We start from the raw sequence: 19,928 nt of genomic DNA, 5'->3' as shown, positions 1-19,928 counted from the left end.
GCAGCACTGTTCACAATAGCCAAGATTTGGAAGTGACCTAAGTGTCCATCAACAGATGAATGCATAAAGAAAATGTGGTACATATACACAATGGAGTACTATTCAGCCATACAAAAAATAATGAGATTCTGTCATTTGCAACAGCATGGATGGAACTGGAGGCCATTAGGTTAAGTGAAATAAGCCAGGCACAGAAAGACAAACATCACATGTTCTCACTTATCTGTGGGATCTAAATATCACAAAATTGAATTCATGGAGACAGCCAATGGAAGGACGGTTATTTGAGGCTGGGAGGGGAATAGGAGATCAGGCGGAGGTAGGGAAGGGAGCATAGTTAATGAGTACAAAAGAATAGTTACAAAGAATGAATAAGACCTAGTATTTGCTAGCACAACAGGGAAACTATAGTAAATAATAATTTAATTGTATAATTTAAAATAAATAAAGAGTATCATTGGATTGTTTGTAACACACAGGATAAATGTTTGCAAGGATGGATATCCAATTTTCCGTGATGTGATTAGTATGCATTGCAGCCTGTACCAAAATATGTCATGCACCCCATGAATATATACACTTACTATGTACCTACAAAATTAAAATAATAAATAAATAAATTGCCTCAGCAAGAACTCCAATAATAAATGAAGCCTATAATCTAATTTTATATAGACTTCAATTTTAATAAATATGTTAACAAAAATTTGAGCCCTAAAAATATGTTATCAATAGGTGACCACACAGGACAAATAAAAAGACACCATTGAATCAAAATCAGAAATATTAGTGGTTACAAAACAAATCAGTTTCAAACTACTCCCAGTAATTAAGATTTGAATATATAAATAAAATGTTTAATCATAAGGAAAACAGTAGTATCATTTATACACAGATCCTCCTCACTTTGCACTATAGTATAGGACCATAAAAATAACTGTGCAAGCTGAAATTGTACAACGCAATCTTAATAACCAATGGGAAAATTTACAATTGTTCCATGACCTTTAAATATTTTTGTTAAAATGTTAAAAACTCTCTTACTGTTGGTTATAGTTGCACGGGGAAATAAAAAAATTATACTAGTATTAATTTAGCACAGTATAATTGAAAACATTGGAAATTAAAGCATCATTTATTTGAAAAAAATTATCAAAATTAGTTTGAAAGTGTTTGCCTTCTTGTTGTTGTCTAAATTATCACACTAAGCAAGCATATTTCCTATGCCTTGGCAAATTGTCATACTCGCTTCTAAGTATGGATCAATTCCCAACATTTTATCCTTTGCACTTTCAATGTCATGAAATATTTCCAAGAATTCTTCTAATGTGAAGTTTTTTTTTTTTGCAAGTGTCACTTCCTCTGGAACATCGTTGTCCTATTCATCACTACTACTTTACTCATTTATGTCTAAAAGTTCACTTGCAATAAATTTCCCTGGCTGCATATGTAGAATCTTAAATGTCAGCAGTGTCTCATGTCCAGCTATTTGTTTTAAAATTCCTATGTTATCACTACTCCTTTATTTGCTGTTCTTTCATCTTTGTTAGCTAATACTTCTCTTGATTATTCATCTGTGTAAAATATCACATGGGTTTATCACTGCAAAACAAGGAAGCAACGCAACTTTACTGTCTGTACATGATTGAAGAATCACCAACAGACTGAATGAAATGACTTGTTTGGTAATTGGTCACGATGCACTCCATTACTTATGTAGTGATTTGTGGACTAAAGGGCCAGTAGCAAAGTCTGTACTTTATGTAGTTAATCATACTTAATATACTGTGGCAAATGAAATATGAATTGTGTTGTTCAGGAACTGACGCTATGTAATTAAATTGTGGTAACCAAAATATATGTATATTGGAACCAGACAAAGTAAGGACTGCCTGCATATTTATATAATGTTGAGAATTATTCTCAATGCCCTTATGTTATTAACTTTATATATCAATGGTTTGCTCCTTTTAAAAGTTTCCTCTTCTCCCATTAAATGGGAAGAACTTATATTCATGGAGATAAAGACTTTTCCAACATATGAGAAACTATTCTACATAGCACAAGGCAGCTTCTGTATAATCACCCCCACTCTCTATCATAAGCCTCCTTTCACAAACTTTTAGGTTTCAGAAAGGTAGAAGCATATCTCTCTCGAACTCATAAAAATGCTAAAGAAATTCTGGAGACTAAAGGATTTGCCTCTGGCACTCCCTTTCTTACAATCTTGTAGTGCCTCTCTACTACATAATAATATACTCTACATGCTTTAACATGGCCTATAAATCCCTTTATAATTTAGTCCTTCAATACTCCTCAAGCTTTATCTCTTGACACCTCCTCCCTCACACTTCACAATTCATGAACAAAGAAGTGCTTCTTACCTCTCAGCCTTTGCTTATGCATTATCTATGTGTAGATAGCATAGTTGTCCACTAGGTGCAGTATCATTAGGATAACTTCTGTTCATCCTCAAGAATCATCTTAGATGTCACCTCTTTCCCTGATTCCTGTATCCATCCACCTCTCACCTCCAGGAAGTTTATGTGAACCTCCACTATGTACTATAATAATCCTTTCATATCTTCATAATCACACTTGCCATAGCATAATTTATTTATGTAATATATAAATATAATAATTTGTATATATTTATATAAATATATAACATATATTTATATATACTGTAATAATTTATATATTTACATACTACATAAATACAATTTACATATTTATATAATATATAATAATTAATTTATTATAATACTTTAATGATTTACTTTTGTATAGGTTACATATCCCTTGCCTGAAATGCTTGGGACCAGAGTGTTTTGGATTTTGAAATTTTTCAGATTTTGGAACATTTGCATTATACCACTTGAGCCTCCCAAATCTGAAAATCTGAAATCTTAAATGCTCCCAATGAGCCTTTCCTTTGAGCATCATGTGGACGTTCAAAATAATTCGGATTTTGGAGCACTTCGGATTTCAAATTTTTAGATTTAGGATGCTCAGTCTGAATTTTAAAGACAGTAAACTGGCCGGGCACGGTGGCTCACGCCTGTAATCCCAGCACTTTGGGAGGCCGAGGCGGGCGAATCATGAGGTCAGGAAATCGAGACCATTCTGGCTAACACGGTGAAACCCCGTCTCTATTAAAAATACAAAAAAATTAGCCAGGGGTGGTGGCGGGCGCCTGTAGTCCCAGCTACTCGGGAGGCTGAGGCAGGAGAATGGCGTGAACTCGGAAGGCGGAGCTTGCAGTGAGCCGAGATTGCACCACTGCACTCCAGCCTCGGCGACAGAGCCAGGCTCCGTCTCAAAAAATAAATAAATAAATAAATAAATAACCTACTTGAAGGCAGGAACTATATATATCATATATATAGTTGATATATATATATCAACTCTGTATCATATATGTATATCATTTACATAATAGTGGTTTGCTGAACAAATTTCAGGACAAAAAGATGTGACTAAAACAACTGCAGAATTTTAGGGTTAGTTACAGAATTTATCTGAGGAAGAAAACTGCTCTTTTGTTTGAGGCAACTTTCCTGGATCTTTTGCCTCTGTCTAGTCTTGGGAAGCTGAGGCAAAGGTGGACTAACAATCGCGCATAATCATGTAAAAGGCAACATCACTGAGTGATGAGTAACAGGTTAACTAGTTCTACTTAGCTAACCTGAAATAAAATGATGGGTGGTTGGAGCCAGAGGATCAGTGAAAATAAGACAGCAGAGAGGAGGTGGTGCTTTGAGAAGCAAGCCAAGGTGAAGGGGCACAGTAAACTGAATTTAAGAGCAACATTTTCATTCATTTACTCATAATATGTGCTTGTTACATGCCAGACACTGAACTGCAATACCACAGTGAATGAAATGTAGTCCTTACATTATACTTAAGCAACTTATACCATATTTCCTAAATCCATATATTTTCCCTTAGCCACTGTTACTGCATTGTTGTCTAAAAGCCAACATTAAATTTTCTTTCTCTGCAGTGTAATATCCTTATTCTACAAATTAGGTAACTAAAACTCTCTCGTAAAGTTTGTCAAATATTACAGGACTCATGTCACCAATGCATTGAGGAATACAACAAAGGCCTATAACCATGGTTTGACCAAAATAACCAGAGAAAACTATGGCAAAATTGAGAAATAGTGATAAAATAGGATGGTATAGTTATCAAAAAAAGAATCCCTAAGCAAGAATTGAGAACAAGATGAAAATCAACAACCAAAATAATGTAAGCACTTCTTGGGGTAAGTTCATAAACTTCCTAATGTTCTAAGAATAGAGATTTTAATTATTTTTCTAAAAAACATTAAATAAAAGAATAATCCCAGATAGCTGGAGAACTTTGGGAGACTTAAATTATAGGATGAATACGACACAAACCTCTCTATTCTGCCCACCTTCTCACTTAGAACATACTTCCCTCAGGCATACAACAGACTCATGCCAATATTAGTCCCAAATTTCTCACAATATTGACTTGCTAATCTCTTTTAAGTAGTACTTGGCTTTTTCCTTGGTCCCATCGATCCCTAGTATCTCTCAACTAGCTCTCACACAGAAAAACAGTATGATAGATGAATTCTTGAAATGATGCTAAATCACAGATAACAGCTTATTCTAAGAACACAGAAATATTTTAAAAGACTTCTGGAAACTGAAATATTTTTAGCCAAATGAATTTGTCATTAATGTTGGAATTTCAATCATATGAGCCAGACTGAGGGAAATATCTTTGGACACAGGGAAGTTTTCAAAGTCCCCAAAACTACGCCACTTTGGCAACCACTGGCTTGCCTGTTGGGGAGTTCAGCACTGTGATACCTTGTTCTCAGCTTCCCCTACCATTAGTGGGAATGGCAGATTGCAGAGATGGTAACAGTGGTGGCAGCACAACCCCCAAGCAGCAGCATTTGTATTAGACTCAGTACTGCACTTGAATTGGGAAGCAACTCAAAGTAAAACACACCTCTGCAGATTTTTATAGGAATAATAAGCCAGTGAGAGATGATCTATACAGCTGGCTATAGAACAGTAGAATTCTCCATTATCTTTCTTCAGGCACTGATTTTTATGCCAACTCTGATTTTTTTGTCATTGTGCTTATCTATATTCAGTATTAATATAGCTCCTTAGTACTATCCTTGCTTTAAAAAGTTTATGAAGAGCTGCATACTTTTGGGGTGACTGATAAGTCACAGTGCATTCCACTTGATGCTTTTGGTTCTTTATTCCTGTCCAACTTTATACAGATACTTACTGTGTACCTCCTATGCAATGAAAAGATTCCTTTAAAAAAATAATTGAACAAATTCTCTCAAAATAAAAATTCACACTGATTTATAATTCTCACTAAACTGAGAGGATTTTTCAATATTCAGGAAAATATTGCCATATATTATTTATAAAAATTTGTTTTAAAATGTGTGCATCATATTTCACAACTGCTCTGAGTTGTGGTAAGAGGTGCTTAACTACTTCAATATGGCTTATCTTCTTGAACTTAGAAAAACCGTTTCAATTAGATTGCTAATGTTCTTATAATTATAAATAAAAGGCTTCCCATTCTAATATAGCAACTGATTGGCTATATCAAATAATTTAAAAATCCATCTTGATTCCAAACGCAGAATTAGGACTCTTGTCTTCCATTCAACCAAGCATGCACTCTGGATCAAACTTACCTGTTTTTTGGCAAAAATTCAGACACTCAGTAAGAACTAAAAATATACTTCAGTTCCTAGTAAAATAAGAGTTACATGAAGGTAGCTAAGTTAAGGCAAAATAACCAGTCAATCTAGGGAAAACATATTGCTTGTTAAAAATGTTAATACTGGTTTCAAAAAATGGGAATGGATGGATAAAAGGGGAAAAAGAAAGAAGCAAACCAAAAAATCTATTAAAGACTGAAGAGAATACTGCTGCTAATTTGCTTGCCTTCTCTATCTCAATTTCACTTTCAGTTTTCAAGACTTTTTTTTAACATTAATCTTCTCTTTATTTACCTCAACAGTTTTTATGAGTTGTTAGTGTATTTCACATAACTTTCTTGCAGACATTTTAGCTTTAAGGATTACTTGAGTTTGGTTTATATTAGAAAAATTTTAATATTTACAGGTACTTTCCAGAGAAAAAGAAAAATGAAGTCACTGTTATCTGTCATCCAAAACTATACTTGTTTCCTTGGCTTTCATGAAAACCAGTATTTTACTTCCTCTTGCAACATGCTAGAGGTACACAGATATACTTAAATACCACTGTCTAACAAATATCGAATTAACATGCTTCTGGCCAGAGTAACAGACCCATAGCCCCAAACCCAGCTCCAAGTTGGCTGACCTATCATGTGCATGCACATGTCCCTGACCTGAGAAACAGCGTGGCAAGCCCACCCCTGACAAAGCCTCACCACCACCACCAGAAACTCTCTCAGCCTAGGCTACTGAGACACTCATAAATGTCACCAGCATGGATTACACCTGAAGAAACTACATGGAGACTACATTACTGTGTTCACCTAGAACCAAAGCCAATATATCCCACCAAAACAACACCCCAAGACTTATTCATATGAATAAGCCTTTCCCTAGGAAACCTACTCCATAAAATTAGAAGAGGTAATTTTTCCACCAGATGTGTAGAAATCATTGTAGGAACACATCAAACATGAAAAAGCAAGGAAACATCAAACCTCCAAAGGAACAGAATAATTCACCAGTAACAGGCATCAATCATAAGGAAATATTGTATATTCATATTAAAGTAAGACATACCATAAGGAGTATGATACAAACTTGTCCCGAGCCTGCGAAGTGGAGAATTAGTTTAGGCTTAAATGGAGCCATTATATCCTTTTCCTAGTTATACTTGTTTTTCAAAAATCTGTATATAGTTTCCATTAATAGAGACACTCTGAAAAGGGGGAAAATATTCCAAGAAATATTACAAAATAATCTCAAATATTTCAACGCTATTCTGAACTACTGTCAAATCACAGTGAACCAGGGATTCTTCCTTTATCAGAAAGTAAGTCACTTTCTAAATACTTTCAACTAAACCTTATCTCAAGAAGATCCTGCAATAGCTCTTAATTGATAATACGCCAAGATCCCTGACTTCTATCAGGTCTATTTCTATCAGCTAATACTAAAAGCCAGATTGAAAGGTTTTTAAAAAATCTTATAAGAGAAACAAGAAATCTGTGAAAGATATTCAATTCATGGCCCAGTATGTTTAAAATAATGCTGTTATATGACTTTACTAGAAAAAAATAATTCAAAATAATGTTACATAGACCAAAAAGAATATATTCTTACTATTTTAAAATACTGATGGGCCATATAACATGTACACGGGTCTCTGAAAGTTAGTAATTCTGCTTTAAACAAGTACAACTTCAAAGTTAAAATGATAATCTGCTCTAATGGTTAAAATCAAAGTATTTTTTGTCTATGAATAATATTTACTCCCAGAGACTGCATGTTATATACTCTTCTATACAAAAACTACTCAACATTTATTTAATGTGTCCTTTTCTGGAGTGCTAATTTCATGAACCACAGATATCATTTAACTACAGAAAGTAATGAGTAGTTTATTCTTCTGTCATGTACAGTGTCACTGCATAGGATGCAATAACTGTATATTTAATATCAACTAAAGTAATTGAGATCATATCCATATTATGAGGTCTTCTTTGATGATATATGTCAGTACAATCTCCTAAGAGATATGAGTAGTCAGATGTATACTCAGTAGCATAAAATAAACAGGTTCATGACTGTATATCAAGATCAATTCTGTCAGAAAAGATCACTGCACTTTCATGTCTCCTTGGGGGGCAACCAACAATCTCAAGGGAATTACCAGATTCTAACTAAGGTCTAGGATGAAGACTAGTCTGAAGGACATTAAAATAATGGTGTGGTCACTCAAGGTAAAATACTCTCATGAGTACCTTTTCATTATTTTACAATTCAGCCCTATAGCAGGGGTTATGAAGGAAAGCAAAAGAGGCCAGCATTATTTCCAAAATCAGATAAATAGCTGACGGTTTACATTTATTAAGGGCTGACAATTTATGTGACACGGTGTTGCAAGGATTATCTCATTCTGTCTTCTCCCAAACTCCCTATGAAGTGGATAGTATTATCTTCACAATTTACAAATGAGGTAACTGAAGCTTAGAAGTTAAACAACCTGCCCAAAGTTGATGGAACCTACAAAATGGCAGTTGGGGTTTGAACGAAGCAACCAGGGCCTGAATACCACTTGCAACCTAAGTCTCCCAATAGGAAAGGAATATGGAACACTAAGACAACAACACAGCTCATTATTATATGTATTTAGATATCCATATCAAGTCAAATACTGCCCTACAATATTTTGGTGCTTTTAACACCTTAAGAAGAAATTTTTTATTTTCCTCATTCCCTGTAGAAAATCAATAACTTAGTGTTTGGGAAAAAACAAGCTGACCAGGTAGAAAAGAAGTTATACTTCTGTTAATCCAGGAAACTAAAAGATATATTTTATAAAATAATTATTGCAACTGTGTCAGTACTCCTTTCTACCTCACAAAAAGCTTAGTCATATGAACATGACTACTGTTTTTCACTAGCTGTCCCCAATCCTCACGTCACTTCCATCCTACCCTTCAAGCCTCACATCTGTATATACCTCAAGACAGAGATTATTATTTCCCAGTAAAATGAGAACCCCTTAACAAATCCATATGTATTACCTATAAGCAAGTAAACCTCACTTTGGGCATATAAAAGTCATAAAGTGACTTCAAGATCTCAGAAGTAGGTCATTTCCCTAATATAGTTTTAAAAAGGAAAGCTTCAATATTCTATCACTGACTGACTTTCTCTTGCATGTGAATTCTGTGCCCATTATTAATTGAAGGGTCTTCTTTTATTTTTCATAAGATTCTGCCTTTTGTGGGCACCAGTTTCCGGGATGATGATGGCATCCTAATTTTCTTTTGCTGAGAAAAGGAATTTTAAAACATTAGTTTTAGGGTCAACTTCAAAATGAGATCATAGTCACTGAAGACCTCCAAGATCCATATATCATCCAATTATGTTTCAGAACAAGTATCCCTGAAGAAAAAGACAAAAAAAAGAAAAAAAAAAAAAAGAAAAGAAAAGAAGTAAAATTCCAACTTACCTTATCACCTTGCATACCAGGGGGGCCCATTAATCCAGAAAGGCCTTGATCACCCTATAAACAAAATACAGACGTTTAATGTCATGAAAGAGAACTGAAAATTAGAATTCTCTTGAAAATTAAAGCTCCTTTTAATTTTGGACATCAGCTCTTATTACAATCATTTCCAATCTTCACAATCTTTGAGCCTGTTTCTGAGGCTTCCTGCCTTTCCTTATCTCTTCCAGGGCTTAATAACTGAACTGTATTTTCCCACCTCCATATCCTTTCTCCGTTTTCTCTGATGTTCTTTTCTGTAATAATGCCCTTGCTGTCAAACTTCGCCTCAGTCCAAGGTCTACCATGTTTTAAAAATTGAAAGTAGGGCTGGGCGCGGTGGCCCACGCCTGTAATCCTAGCACTTTGGGAGGCCGAGACAGGTGGACTGCTTGAGGCCAGGAGTTCAAAACCAGCCTGGCCAACATGGTGAAACCCGTCTCTATTAAAAATACAAAAAACTAGCCGGGCATGGTGTCGGGCACCTGTAATTCCACCTACTCAGGAGGCTGAGGCAGGAAAATCACTTGAACCCGGGAGGCAGAGGTTGCACTGAGCCAAGATCTCGCCACTGCACTCCAGCCTCGGCAACAAGAGTGAAACTCTCTCTCTGTCTCAGACAAAAAGAAAAAAAATTGAAAGTAGTTTCCCTAAAAAATCTACAAGTGCATTGTGAAATAGCTGTTGAGGTGTCACCCCTACTCCGTTTCTGTGAGCACCTGCAGCCTGGTAGGTCTCCCAGAGAGAATCTTACGGGCTGTGGTGGGACCAGCTAGGTTCACGTGACGCACAGGAGGCACTTCCGCTTCCGGAGCTGAGCTGGTGCCTTCCATCCTGCGTGCCAGCTACACAGAACGTCCCTCACCCCGGAGTAACGAGCGAAAATTGATTGGGAAGTCCATCATGTGCTTGGCTCGAACAGACTAGGCGTTACCGATTAGCGCTACCTTTTTTACATTTATTACTGTGATAGAAGGAAGATAAAACTGCACAAGGAAAGAGGAAACTAGAGGCTGGTCCTCTTCCACTAGCTTTAGTCATGAAGGAATCATTTAATTTCTCCTCAGATTCCTCCTCTGGAAAATGAGGTTGATAATGATGATGGTGATGATGATTATGTCAATGTCATCTCACCTGTCTTATGGGAAAGGAAAAACTTACACCATTTAAAAATGATCTATGCATGCTCTTTTTAAGCTCCCAAAGGGCTTAAAACCTTGTGTATGATCTATTACAGATGTTTCTTAGTGGATGTTACATGGTGAAGTACTAAATCCTGCATTTATTTTTCTCTTTCACCATTGACCATACATTTATTGTTAAAAATGGCTAAATGGTTAAAATACAATGGTTTGCCCACCCCCTTCTACTTCCACCAAGTTAATGTGTGTATTTTATTTGTATTCAGATTTATGTGTATAACCAGTTTCCTTTTTCCTCAGTATATTTGAATCCAATTTAATGTAAGTACAATTTCTAACAGATCATTTTTAAATTTTACCATTTTAGGAATACCTCTATTAATTTTAAAAGTTAGATTTTACTAAAGCTCTATGGCAATATACTATTAAATTTTATATCTTAATATGTTTCTGTTACAGTTTTAACCACAGTTAGTATATAAGTAACTCAAAAAGTGAAAAAAGACTAACATGCTTCCAAGTCTGAATTCCCATATTGAATCACCCTATATTTTGCTCAGAGAAGCCACAGGGAAAGATAAAACCAAGCATTTGATATAAATATGAATGTTTAATCTAGGGGTTTTACTTAAAATAGTCACCAAAATTGAGTGGGCCTCTAATTTCTAAATTTTAAGTTAAGAAATCAAATATATTATGTTTAGATATTTTAAAATGTGGCACTTGTGTTTCTCATATTGCAGAATTTTGTCCTTGCAATAATTAAGACAGTAATGAAAATACTATGTTTATAGTAATAATCTATTCCAAGTTATTTAGACTCAGTGAACTCAGTTCCACCACAATAATAAAATTACTAAAATTTTAGATTTAAAACATGTTGAGTATGTACTCCCAAAATATGTGTAACTATTGTATACCAGTAAAAAATTTAAAAACAAAATAAAATAATTTTTTGAGGATTTACTCTTTCATATAGTATCTGTAGAGTAATTATGTTTTTTTTAAGTTTACAATTGTTTCTGTAAGCCAATGAAAAGATCAGATTTCAAACTTCATGATAGTTTCTGTAAGCCAATAAGATCAGATCGATTTTGTAACCACCAAAATTGTTCAGGGATTTTTAAAGTTTGTGAATGTATACTACATAAAAAAACACATCCCATAATTATATTACATTTATAAAGTGCCTGTCTAAACAAAACTTCCCAGATGTCCTCCTAAGACTCCATTTGTATTTATCCTCACTAGAAAACAGTATCCTTCTCCCAATAAAGTTTTTGTAGTTATCTTTGCTTTAAAACTAGTTTTTACTAAAATATGTATATGTTTGTATTGGCAGTGTTATGATGAAATGAAAGCATACTGGACAAGAAGTCCAAAAATTTGGATATATCATCAACTCTGTCATTTACTGTCCATGTGATAAGTCAGTTAAAATCTATGAATTCTGTTTTCTCAATGGGAAAACAAGATAATGGTGACCGCTTCTCTCACAGAGAGTACTATGGTACTTAAACATCATAAAGTATGTGAAACTATTCTAAAAATATGTAAATTGGCATTACAATTTATATATTATTGTGTACATATGTATTAACAGCAAAATGTTTGCAGTTAGGACCACATCCTGTTGTAATTTTTACCCCATCCACCCCCTCATTGGCAGATAGTACAGTGGCAGGCCACAGTAGACCTTTAATAAAAGTAATGTTAAGACTTAAATCAATAAGTGAAACTGGTGATAAAATTTACTTAATTCTTCAAATAGTTCTTCCTTCATTAAAATCCAACAATTAATTCTCATGTTTTTTTCCTGTCTGATACAGTAAAATCTACATTTTAAAATGCTTAAATTATTTTAAAATGCTTGAAATATATTACCATAATTTCATTTCATGGTCAAATAATTACCTTTTCTCCAGGAACAGGTTGACCTGGGGAAAATCCTGGATCTCCTTTGGGGCCCTAAATAAAATAGTTATAAAACAGTTGGTGAAGCATAAGTTGCATATAATGTGTCATATATCTTCAGGTATTTATTACCAGATGTTATATACATTATGTGGTGTTAAATAAAATAATTTTACATTGAGATAGGCATTGGTTATTTCATTTTTTAATGTATATTTTTCTTAGCCTTATTTTTAAATGATGAGAAGATTCCTAAAAATTCTCTAGACATAGTTGATTTTTTAATCTAATAAATTTAAAGTTATACTACTATTGAAACATTTTTCTTGAAGGACCTAGGTAGATTTATTATTTTTTCCATTTTTGTGACATATTGAGTTGTTATTCCTATTTTAGCATTGAAAGACTATTACTTTAGTAAAAGAAAACTTCTTATAATAATCCTTAAAATTCTAAGATATCATTCCAAGTTTAAATATTTTCCAAAATATTACAATGCACATGTATTACTTTTATTATTAAGAAAAATGAACATAAAAAAGATACCTCTAATCCACAAAATTCTTTTTATTCTGTTATAAAATTAGATAAGTTTCACAGTGTGGGGATCTTTAGCTTTTACATTTCAAGATAAATATGACATTAGGTTTCAGCTAAAGTTTTTGGGTACAATATTAAAATATTTTTATGATGCATAGTAGCAAAGTAACTCTTTTTCAAACAATTTGTCATATCTCAAAATATAGGGGCCACAATGGAGATTCTTTAAAATTCAAATTCTGATTTTATTACCATTCTCAACTAAGAATAAATAATTCTCCTTCCTAGATACTTCTAAATACTATTTTCACTGGGAAATAGTCATGTCTTCTTTACATATTCAGGGATGCTTTTAAATGACACTTAAGCTGACTGATGAAAGATGAAATACCAAAAGAAAAGTCCTGCGTGTCCCCCAGTAAGTATTTTCATTTTACAAATTAGAAATGAACCCTCACTGGCAGAGTCCTGTATTCTATAGTCAAAGAAAAATTCTATATTGTGTAAGGAAGGGGGGTCCAGTTTTAATGTTCTGTATATGGCTAGCCAGTCATCCCAGCACCATTTATTGAATAGGGAATCCTTTCCCCATTGCTCGCTTTTGTCAGGTTTTTCGAAGATCAGATAGTTGTAGGTGCGCAGTCTTATTTCTGTGTTCTCTATTCTATTCCATTGGTCTATGTGTCTGTGGATTAAAGACTTAAATGTAAAACCCAAAACTATAAAAACCATGGAAGACAACCTAGGCAATATGATTTAGTACATAGGCACAGGCAAAGATTTCATGATGAAGACACCAAAGGCAATCGCAAAAAAACAAAAATTGACAAATGGGATCTAATTAAACCAAAGAGGTTCTGCACAGAAAAAGAAACTATCAACAGTGTAAACAAACAACCTACAGAATGGGAGAACATTTTTGCAAACTATGCATCCAACAAAGGTCAAATACCCAGCATGTATAGGAACTTAAACAAATTTACAAGAAAAATACAAACAACCCCATTAAAAAGTGTGCAAGGGATATGAAAAGAAACTTTTCAAAAGAGGACATAAATGCAGCCAACAAGCATATGAAAAAAATCTCAACATTACTGATCATTAGAGAAATGCAATTCAAAACCACAATGAGATACCGTCTCACAACAGACAGAATGGCTATTTTGAAAAAGTCAAAAAATAACAGATGCTGGTGATGTTGCGGAGAAAAAGAAATGCTTATACACTGTTGGTGGGAGTATAAATCAGTTCACCCATTGCAGAAGACAGTGTGGCGATTCCTCAACGACCTAGAGACAGAAATACCATTTGACTCAGCAATCCCATTACTGGGTATATACCCAAAGGAATAGAAATCATTCTGTTATAAAGACAAATGCATGCATATGTTCATTGCAGCACTATACACAATAGAAATGACATGAAATCAACCTATATGCCCATCAATGATAGACTGGATAAAGAAAATGTGGTACTGTATATACACCATGGAATACTATGCAGCCATAAAAAAGAATGAGATCATGTCCTTTATAGGGACATGGATGGAGCTAGAAATCATTATCCTTAGCATACTCACACAAGAACAGAAAACCAAATACCACATATTCTCACTTATAAGTGAGAGCTAAATGATGAGAACACATGGACACAGAGAGGGGAACAACAGACATAGGGTGGGAGGTGGGAGAGGATCAGGAAAAATAACTAATGGGAACCAGGCTCAATACCTGGGTGATGAAATAATCTGTACAAGAAACCGCTAATGACACAACGTTACATATGTAACAAACTTGCACATGTACCCCTGAACTTCAAATTTTTTTTTTTTCTGTAAGGAAAGTTTGTCTTCCAGGTTGACCTCTTTTTCATCATAGCCATCACTGTTTGCTCCACTATTAAGGCTACAATTTTAGGTCATTGGTTACAAGGTTATGAAACCTAAGAAATGGCTTTGGTGATATCTTAATATTTAAAAACTTAACTCATCATCAAAAAAGGTAATATACTTAGAATTTATAAGAGTAATTAGAGCTTATCTAGTAAAACATATTTTGTAGATAAAAGAAGCAATAAAGCCCAGAAGAGTTAATTGACTTGCTAAGGATTACTTAGGAAAGTATTGGCAAACAAGGTCCATTTTCTTTCTTGTATCACAATGCCTATTACAAATCTTATCTATTGGTTTTAATATATTTTAATCTTTTATTATAAAAGCTAACTAGTTGATTCAAGGCTATAATTTACAAAGATTTTTAAAATAAGAAATGATAGCCCTTGAAAAGTTTAAATATAATAAAACCCTTTGTGGCCAATGTTTTTATTATAAATATCATGTTAAAAATTCTTACGTTTAGATCCTATTTGAATTTTCTATCATCTGTCAGCTTTCTTAATATCATCAAATAATTTAATGTTTAATCTCCACTTTAAAAATTGATAGAGTGGGCAAAAGTAATCAATTGAACAATAAAAATTAGATTTTAAAGGGTACTTTTTCTTCATATGTGTTATACATCTGGGCAACACATTTAACACATATATGTCAAATTTCTCTTTGTTCTACACAAATATGATTGAGTTAATTGATCAACTCATGTTTTAGAATGGGAATTTCAAGTCAGTATGGAGGAAATGCTCTTAACTTGGCTAGTTGTGGGCTGATCCTTCCTAATATAAAATGCATGCAGCGAAGACTATTGAATAATGCCAACTTTATCTAAAATGTCAAGGAAGTAGGGCATGCTTCTCTGCATTGAAGGAGAAAACTCCAAAATTTCTTATTTTCTCCCTCATTTTGTATCAACTGTTGGACTCTTGACACACTTTTCATCTTACTTGATTAGTTTTTCAAATCCCCTTTGGAATTATATAAAATACTTATAAATTCATTAATCAATCATAACTGACTCTGAACCTCAGTACCGACTTCCACTTACTTCTGCATGACTTTTGTTAAAGGAAGTATATATCCTTTTGACTATGAGTAAGAGGAAAAGGAAATTGCCTATTCTTTGTTACTCAAAGTTCCAACTATCCCACTGATCTGCTAGAGTTTAAAATCATTTTTATCAGAGTAAGTCTTTTAGTCCATTATTGAATCTCCAGAGGGCCCTCGGTCTAGGGAGGGAAACTCCCCAAGGTAGAGGACCCATTAACATGTTAGAACAGATTTATCTTAGATTAGCATCTGCTCAATATAATTGAAAGAGCATTGGGATTTGGAGTGAAAACACCAAACAATTCATTTAAACTCTCAATTTGAGATTTCTTCTCTGTAAACTCGGATTAATAATAATGAGCTTTAGGACCAAATTCTCTATGGATTATAAAGGTATTAGTAGTCAGTACTAAAATTAACAGGACTAAAAACAATTATTATTAAAATCACTTTTACAATTGTTGCCATCTTGGAAAGCAGATAACACAACTTTTGAGTGAATTATTAATGAAGCAGCAAAACTTTAATAGAGAATAATTTGGAATCTAAAAATTCAGAGTAAGAATGAACTAAATTGTGAGAATATCACAAAGGAAACACTAAATGACATGACCTTGAGGTAGCATCATTTGGATATTCTTGACTTTGACATTACTAATAACCACATAAGCTTCATAATCTCAATTACACTCTCCAACCAACACTTCCTATCTTTAGCCCACTCTTCATAGGCCTCCACAACTTTAACATTTATTTGATTCACTTTAACATTTATTTATTTGAAGCTGCTAATATGTGGGTCCTACCACATTTTCATTGGTTCATCCCCCTTATGGCCTCGCTTTCCTCCTCAGCCTTAATACAAGGGTCTAACATAGTCACTCCATTGCATACATAAATGACCCTACTTCCCCTTTCTCTCTCTGTCTTATAAGCTTACCTGGCAATTCTTAAATCTAAATTCTATCTATTCTGCACCTGCCTAACAGCCGAATGTGACTAAGAGAAAAAATTCATGTTGACAAACTTCACTCTAAATTCATAACTTCTTTCATTGTTTGGTCTTTTATTTAATGTGTCCAATAATTGTCTTAGTCAATTCACATTCCCATTTTTATAGATGATTATTTCATAACTCCTTCTCTTTCTTTCCTCTTAGCTAGTGATCTTGTTTTTAATTTTTATAAGTTCTCACAACCAAGTCTACTACCTCAACCTAACTCTGTTTTAAAATGCTCTGCCTTCTCTCATTAAACAGACAAATCCACCATTCTTTCACCAGGCTATCATTGATGCTCTGTTTTTCCTGCATTATTTTAACTTTTACTTCTCTTCAGAATAATTTCTATATATCCAGGATAATTTCCATTACAGTAAACATACTTTAAGTTTTGTCATCTTAAAAAAAGCTTTCCTTGAGCCTTCATGTCTCCTTTCTGCTCCTTATGCTATTCCCTTTTAGAGTGAAACTCCTAAGTTGTTTCTGTTAGCTAGGAGACCTCCTCTCCTTTTGTTCTCTCTTGGACCTACTCTACACAGACTTTTTTGTCCCTACCACTATCCTACTTCACTTATCATTCTTTCTCAATCTCGTTGTTATTGTATTGTTGTTGTTGTTCTTCTTCTCCTTCTTCTTTCTTCTCTTTTCTTTCTTCGTCTTTCTTCTCCTTTTTCTCCTTCTCCTCCTCCTTCTTGTTCTCCTCCTCCCCCCTCCTCTTCCTTCCTCCTCCTCCCTCCTCCTACCTTCTCCTCCCTCCTCCTCCTCCCTCCTCCCTCCTCCTCCCTTCTCCTCCCCCTCCTCCTCCCCCCCTCCTCCTCCTCCCTTGTCCTTCTCCTTCTCCTCCTTCTTCTTCTTTTTCTTATTCTTATTCTTCCTCCTCCTCCTCCTCCCCTTCTCCTCCTCCTCCTCCTTCTTCTTCCTCTTCCTCTTCCTATTTATTAAACTCTGGAGTACCCCCCATAAGGCTTAGTCTTTGGACGTTATCTGCATTCATCCCTAGATGATCTCATGAACTCTATATCTTTAAATTCCACGTATACACTGATGACTGTAAACTGTATTTCTAGCTATGGCATGTCCCCTGAACTCCAGATCCAAATCCTATTTTTAAATCTCCACTTGGATGTTAAATAGTCATCTCAGTTGAATATGTCCAAGAAAGAGCTCTTGGAAATTCTGGTCCAGATAGTCACAGAGTAGCATGTATGGGATGAATCCTCCTGTAGATAATGATTACAAAGTCAGGATAAGATACATAAAACAAAATTATGTGAGTATACAGGAGAGCAACCAAAAACAGGATACACTGGAGGGGATTCAACCCTTGAAAGGGAGACCCATACTTTGTGTAATATATATTTATACAGCTTGTCTCCTGAGGATACTCTCTAGTCTGCATGGAGTGACTAGAATTAAAGCAGAAATAGACCTTTTACTAATGGTGTCAGAGGTCAGAGTAAGGGGCTACCAGAATGACTGTAAATTGGGGAAGAAAATTAAAAGAAAGAGGGAAAAAGAAGAAAGGAAGGAAAGACAGAGAAGCAAGAGAAAGAAAGGAAAGGAAAGGGGAGAGGAGCAGAGGAGAGGAAAGGAAAGGAGAGGAAGAAAAGAAAGGAGCTTCCCCCAAATGCTGGATATAGATTTTTCAATCCTTGGCTGACACTAACATGTGCTTATATGAGGTAGACTCCAAAGAGCTCAACAGAAGCAGGTGGAAGGCTGAAAGAATTGAACATAAATATCAGCTGCTGGTCACCACAGGGGAAACAGTTTGGGGGTTTAGCCACATCCTTTTAGAAGAACATGGTAAATACTTTGGTAAACACCTTTCCATTGACATTCAGGAAGGGCCATGCTTTAGAAGTAAATATGATATCCTTGGACTGAGACTCACACCAAGAGCAAAACTGAAACAAATCTGTCCTTTAAAAAGTTACCAAGCCCATAAGTTTAAGGTGACTCTTTTGGTAAAAAGTTACCAAACCTTTAAGTTTAAGGTGATGAACCAGTTATTTAACTATCTACAGAACAAAAATGAACAGTCTTCAAAGGGTTTCAAAGGACGTAACAGAATCTAACATCTCTTCAACGTATCATCCACAATATCCAGTATATACAAAATCTTCTAGACACACAAAAATAATGGGGGAGGGGAAAATCTGACCTGAGGTTAATACTATCATTAACCACCATAATCTAATTGGCATTTATATAACACCACACCAAATAACTGCAAAATACACAATCTTTTGAAGTATATGTAGAATGTTGACAAAAATAGGTCACATATTGGGCCATAAAATGCCTTGGTAAATTTTAAAAGGTTAAATTCCACCAGTATGTGCTCTCTGATCAAAATGGAACTAAATTAGAAAAATAATAAAGAAAACAACATACTTCTAAATAAGCAGGTCAAAAAAGAAATTATATATTTCTGAGTGATAATGAAAATGTAACATATCAAATTTTGTGAGATGCAGTTAAATCTGTTTTTAAAGGAAACTTTGTAACTTTAAATATTAGAAGAGAAGAAAGGTTTATAATCAGTAGTTTAGCTTTCCATCTTAAGCTGGAAAATGAAGAACAAATTACATATAAAATAAGCAGAAGGAAGAAAATAATAAAGAGTTGAAATCAGTGAAATATAATGTAGTCCATAGAGAAAATTAACAAAGCCAAATATTGACTCTTTAAAATGATTAATGAAAAGTTGTTATTTCCTACCAGGTGAAACCAAGACAAAACATACAAAGAAAAACCTGCAAACATGTTCTTTCTCATTATAGCAGATAGGAGGTCCCATAATACCAGCTGTTCAACTGCTCAAGCCTTAGAATTATCTTTGGCTCTTCTCTTTCACACTATATATGTAATCTACCAGCAAATCATGTTGACTGTAATTCAAAATGTATCTAGATTTTGACCACTTCTCACCACCTCAACTGCTAATACCTTTATCCATGCCATCATCACAAATGGCATGGACTAGGGATGACTAGCAGAGTAGACTCAACTGGTATCCCTGTTTCCACCTGTCTCCCACCCCAAACTATTCTCCACATGACAGCCAGAAGTATCCTAGAATAGTACTGGATGATGTTATTTGCCTGCTTAGAACTCTTCAATGAATATTCAACACAATCAGAATAAAATCCGAC

General features: G+C 34.5%; 1 protein-coding gene across 6 annotated transcripts in view; it reads right to left on the bottom strand.

Moving 5' to 3' along the window:
• The window catches only part of COL24A1 (collagen type XXIV alpha 1 chain), a 404,239-nt gene that overhangs the window by 326,933 nt on the left and 57,378 nt on the right, over positions 1-19,928 (bottom strand). For all 6 annotated transcript variants that reach the window (XM_016921775.4, XM_063799997.1, XM_063799993.1 and 3 more), the window contains exons 7-8: positions 12,290-12,343; positions 9,198-9,251 (exon numbers count right to left, since the gene is read on the bottom strand). In XM_016921775.4, the coding sequence (XP_016777264.1) occupies positions 9,198-9,251; positions 12,290-12,343 (108 nt within the window). The remainder of the gene's footprint in view (positions 1-9,197; positions 9,252-12,289; positions 12,344-19,928) is intronic.

Source organism: Pan troglodytes, chromosome 1 (genome assembly GCF_028858775.2).
Source record: "Pan troglodytes isolate AG18354 chromosome 1, NHGRI_mPanTro3-v2.0_pri, whole genome shotgun sequence".
Lineage (NCBI taxonomy): Eukaryota > Metazoa > Chordata > Mammalia > Primates > Hominidae > Pan > Pan troglodytes.
The sequence above is the reverse complement of the archived record's forward strand: the minus strand, read 5'-3'. Positions and strand labels throughout refer to the sequence as shown.